Source organism: Argentina silus (assembly GCF_951799395.1).
Source record: "Argentina silus genome assembly, chromosome: 18".
In the NCBI taxonomy this organism is placed as follows: Eukaryota; Metazoa; Chordata; class Actinopteri; order Argentiniformes; family Argentinidae; genus Argentina; species Argentina silus.
In genome coordinates, this window is record NC_139672.1 from 17,138,099 (window position 1) to 17,143,374 (window position 5,276).

General features: G+C 46.8%; 1 protein-coding gene across 2 annotated transcripts in view; it reads left to right on the forward strand.

Annotated features, from left to right (window-relative positions):
* b3gnt2a (UDP-GlcNAc:betaGal beta-1,3-N-acetylglucosaminyltransferase 2a) overlaps positions 1-5,009 on the forward strand; it is a 9,667-nt gene extending 4,658 nt beyond the window's left edge. For both annotated transcript variants that reach the window (XM_083689767.1, XM_083689768.1), the window contains exons 2-3: positions 140-283; positions 1,689-5,009. In XM_083689767.1, the coding sequence (XP_083545893.1) occupies positions 1,713-2,918 (1,206 nt within the window). In that variant the 5' untranslated portion in view covers positions 140-283; positions 1,689-1,712 and the 3' untranslated portion in view covers positions 2,919-5,009. The remainder of the gene's footprint in view (positions 1-139; positions 284-1,688) is intronic.
* The last annotated feature ends 267 nt before the right edge of the window (positions 5,010-5,276 follow it).

The following is a 5,276-nucleotide window of genomic DNA, read 5'->3' on the forward strand; positions in this document are numbered from 1 at the left end:
TACATTTACACACCTGACCCCTGACATTATGTTATATTTGGAAACAGTGTCCATTGTGTCCATTGATTGTTTGTTGTTCCAGGGATTAGTCAGGCCCCGGTTGACATGTTCCTGACAGTGATTGTGTTGTGTTTTCCAGGTGGCTGTAGGAGGCCGATCTGAATCCTGGTGCCCCCTCCCCTAGGTCCACCTGGGCCCCGCCCCCGTACACGTGATCTACATGGGGTAAGAGGATCAGGAGACCACTGGAACAGACCCATCAGTTACCTCCTAATACACACAGGTAAATAACATCCTACTTTACACAGATAAATAACCTTCTGGTAATTACAGGTAATATGCTCTTAAACATATTTGTGAACAGTGGGAAGGATAACTACAATGTTTTCTGTTTCTATCAAAGGGTTTCTTTGTGGTGCTTAGGACAGCACAGGGCCTTGAGTTATTTTCCTGACAATGTGATCTAGACAAGGAAAAAGTCTGGGTCCCTGTCACAGGCTATAATCAGGGCCCAGAGTTTATCATACAGTGTACTGTGACCTCTCCCCTCATTGCTCAACTTTAGATACAATATTTCACCATGTCTCAGATGCCAAAGCAACGAGCTTCAAGTCCAGATTTGAATCAAATTCATGAGGTTTTGTAGCCTCTATTTCTACTAAATACAGACATGCTGTGGCCAGTAATTGGTAGCATGAGAATTAGAATTGAGAACGCGTGATGCCGTCTGTCTGGCATTGTAGCAAGCAGAGAGTAGGAGGGAGGGAGGGAGGGAGGGAGGCAGAGAAGGAAGAGAGAGGAGAGAGGGAGGGAGGGAGGGAGGGAAGGAGGAAATAAAGAAGGGATGAAGTAGAAAAATGTGCATGGCTCATTCCTGGAGGATTAGGAGTGAAAAGCGGGCTGGTATGCGGATGGCTGCCCAGGCGGGTGGGTGCTGCCTAGTTCACGGCTCTGAGACTCACAACCAGAGAACAGGAGACCAAGGCCCCTCGGACCTACCTGAGACTCACAACCAGAGAACAGGAGACCAAGGCCCCTCGGACCTAACTGAGACTCACAACCAGAGAACAGGAGACCAAGGCCCCTCGGACCTACTGCAGAGCTCTCCTGGGTCCTGCTGGCTGGATCATACCTCAGGCCTGGGCCGCGACTCTGTAGTCTCCTGGTTGGATACTAACTCAGGCCTGAGCCTTGACTGTACTCTGCTGGCTGGTTCAGACCTCAGGCCTGGGCCTCGACTGTATTGTACTGGCTGGATCATACCTCCAGCCCGGGTCTCGACTCTGTGCTCTTCTGGCAGGATCAGCCCTCCGGCTTGTGCCTGGGCCTGGGCCTGGGCCTTGACTCTACTCTATTCTAACTCTCTCTAATGTTTTTGACTGTTCCCATCCCTCCAGGGTTTGTTGTGAGTCTGGGAGTCTGCTGTCAGCCTCTTGTTATGGTTTCTGAATGCTTGCTCTTTAATTTATAGTCAAGGTTTCTATTTACAATGCTCTCTTTTGTTTTGTTGCTTGTGTCTGTTCTTTCCTCTGCAGGCGCCAGAGAGTTTCTGACGTTTCTATTTTCTATTCTGTAGTTTCTATGGCTTTTATTCTACGGTTCTATTGATTCTATTCTACAGTTTTCTATTTTTGTTTTCTATTTTTGTTTTCTATTTTAATGTTAATTCTCTAATCTCTCCTCTACAGGCCCGGAGAGGAGGGAAGGTCAGGATGCAGGCCATTCGGAGGAAGTCAAGGTTCCTCTGCGTGATGATGATGCTCAACATCTTCGTCTTCATCCTGGTGGGCGTGTCCCGGAACCTCGGCCAGGACAAGAGCGGGAGGCGGAAGGTCCAAATCCCTTTGAAGCGGTTCTGGAGGCCGCACGTGGTTAGCGGGTCATTCTGGAACAGGGAACAAGAGAGGCTGGACTACGTCTACAACCCCCTCATCCAATCAGCACTCGCCAACGACTCCCTTCCCGAGCTCCCTGATTGGCTGAATGACACCAGCCCACTGAACCCCTGCGAGCCGAACTACAGCGTCACCACCCAGGTAGGGGACTACAACTCCCTACCGGCCCGGTTCCAGGACTTCCTGTTACACATGCGCTGCAGACAATACCATATGTTGATAGACCAACCGAACGTGTGCGAGGGGAAACCTTATCTCCTATTGGCTATTAAGTCGTTGGCGCCTCACTTCGACCGGCGGCAGGCGATTCGCGAGTCGTGGGGACGGGCGGGCTTCCTGGCCAATCGGACGGTGGCTACGGTGTTCCTGCTCGGCAACACCACCGCCGTGGACCACTTCCCCGATCTGACGGACATGCTGCGCCACGAGGCGGGGCTACACAACGACCTCCTCCAATGGGATTACAGGGATTCCTTCTTCAACCTCACCCTCAAAGAGGTACTCTTCCTGGATTGGTTCAGCCACCGCTGCTCCGACACCCAGTTCATCTTCAAGGGCGACGACGACGTCTTCGTAAACACCTGGAGGATTCTAGACTTCTTAGAAGGCCTACCTGAGAACAGAGCCAGAGACCTCTTCATAGGGGACGTCATCACCAACGCAGGACCACACAGAGACAGGAAGCTGAAGTACTACATCCCCGAGAGCGTGTTCGTGGGGTCGTACCCGCCTTATGCCGGTGGCGGGGGGTTCCTGTACTCGGGGGAACTGGCAATGCGCCTTAATAACATCTCCCAGCGTGTCCCGCTGTACCCCATCGATGACGTGTACACGGGGATGTGTCTGAAGAAGCTGGGGCTCGTCCCGGAGAAACACAAGGCCTTCAGGACGTTCGATATCGAGGTGAAGTACAGAAACAACCCCTGTGCATATAAGAGCTTGATGCTGGTGCACAGCAGGACGCCGCAGGAGATGATACAGATATGGAGTTGGCTCAGCAGTCCGGAACTGGAATGCCAGTGAGCATTCTGTTGTTGTTATTGTTGTTGTTGTTGTTGTTGTTGTTGTAGTGGGTCATTGTCATTGGAATCGTAGAATCGTGAGAAGATTCTATAGAACTCTTTGATTTGGAACATTTGTTGTTTTTGTTTTGTTTTGTGTTTTAAATGCTTTTTAGTCCGTTTTTTTTTTTGTTAGTTTATCCAATCCTCATGGTTCAGTGACATGTCTTTGTGTTGCAGCCTCCAGCCTACATGCTTTTAAAGTATTTTTTACATGAGCGTCATTCATGTAGATTTCCAATACAGTGTTCAGCATATCCATAACATCAATATAATGTCTACCTAGGGAGGCTGGTGGAGGTAGAAATCGGAGGACGCGCTCATTGTAATGCATGATGTTTGATACCATTCCTCATTCCATTCCATGCATTACAATGTCCTCCGATTTCTACCTCCACCAGCCTCCCCTGATGTCTACTGTACCGTGCCTACTGGCACTACTGCATTCAAAATCCCTCATGTGCAAGAGAGATTTATCTCTATATAAGTTGTTTTTTGTCAATAATTTTTTTGTCAATTTAATTTTGAATAATAGCATAGACAGTTCTCTAGTTGTGTAAAAACAGCTAATCGTGTGTGAATGTCATCCTCGTCCGGTTCCTTTGGCGCGCACACACACACACACACACACACACACACACACACACACACACACACACACACACACACACACACACACACACACACACACACACACACACACACACACACAGAGGGACTGGTGAGGATGTTAGCAGGATGAGAACTGTTTACTGAACCAGGGTTTGTTTTAGTTTCTGTCCTCTGTTTTACGTTTGACCCTCGTAGACTGGTAGTGAATATTGTGACAGCTGCCCTGTTCTGTTCTGTTCTGCTCCAATTAGCTTCCGCGAAACATCCCGAAATTGTTGTTTCGTAGTTTTTTGGGGAATTTAAGCTCTGTCAGGTATCATTGTTGCATCATTTCTAGTCACTTTTTTTCCACTGTCCCATCCCTCCCTAATCCCTGGACATGAAAAGAAAATTATACTTTTTTTATTTGTATTTTTTTGCCCACCCCCCCCCCCCATCCTTAACAGAGGACCTAAGTACTGTGTTTTATTTATTTTAATTATTTTAATTATATATTTACAAATAGAATATATCTTAACATCCTGAAAGTTGCCAAATTCCAGTTCTTCAATCCATGATAATATTTGGAAGGGAGGGAATAGTATAACCCTAGCGTACTATGGTCATGTTAAAGTGCCCCCCCCCCCCACACACACACCCCCCAGGGGACCCTAAAAAGGCCTATAATGCCATACCGTTGTGACGGTCATTACAGAGAGGAAACACACTGCCGGTTGCAAACGATAATGCAGGATATTTATTTATGCAAATGAGAGGTTAATGTTTTTGTCAGAAGGTAGAATAGTTAACATTTGTTGTACAATCCAGGAATTTGAGGCATCTGTATTTTGAGGTTTTGACCTTGGTGATGATATCTGCTGTATTGTTATTGCTGTAATCCTAAGGCAGACATATTCCTTGGGCTGCACTCTGGAGAAATGTGTTTGTGTATGTGCGTGTGCGTGTGTGTGTGTCTGTGTGTTGACTCACCGATGACCTCTAGCATACAGCGTGTGTGTGTGTGTGTCTGTGTGTGTGTGTGTGTGTGTGTGTGTGTGTGTGTGTGTGTCTGTGTCTGTGTGTGTGTGTCCGTGTGTGTGTGTGTGTGTGTGTGGACTCACCGATGACCTCTAGCATACAGCGTGTGTGTGTGTCTGTGTGTGTCTGTGTGTGTGTGTGTGTGTGTGTGTGTGTGGACTCACCGAAGACCTCTAGCATACAGTGTGTGTGCGTGCTGTGCATGTACGTGTGACCATAGCACTAAGGTGAGTGCTGCTCTCTCTGTGTAACACCATCAACAGGGTCCTTATGTCCTCCATCTGAAAATGGGTGACGGAGATATTGTGTCACATTTATACGCTTATTCAATGTCCTTTTGTTGTTTCGTTTTTATACTTACAGAGTGGTCTTCGAGTGACGGATACCTGGAGTATTTCCTTTTTTGTATATATTGTATATGTGCGTAAATAAAAAACGAATTCGAAACCAAATCAGTCTACTGCTTGACTGTTTTTCTCAAATGATCTTTCTTGTGTCTATAGCTTGTTAAACTGTTGATACATATTGTTTTCTTCTGTGGTTGTCATTAACAGCACCACTGACAACCATCAGAATCTCCTTTAAATGTATTCAAGGTCTCAGTTGTCGGCTACAGCATATGATTTCAATGGGATTTGGTGAAATAAAAGTAGAATATATAGTAGAATATATTTATAATGTTAGACAAGGC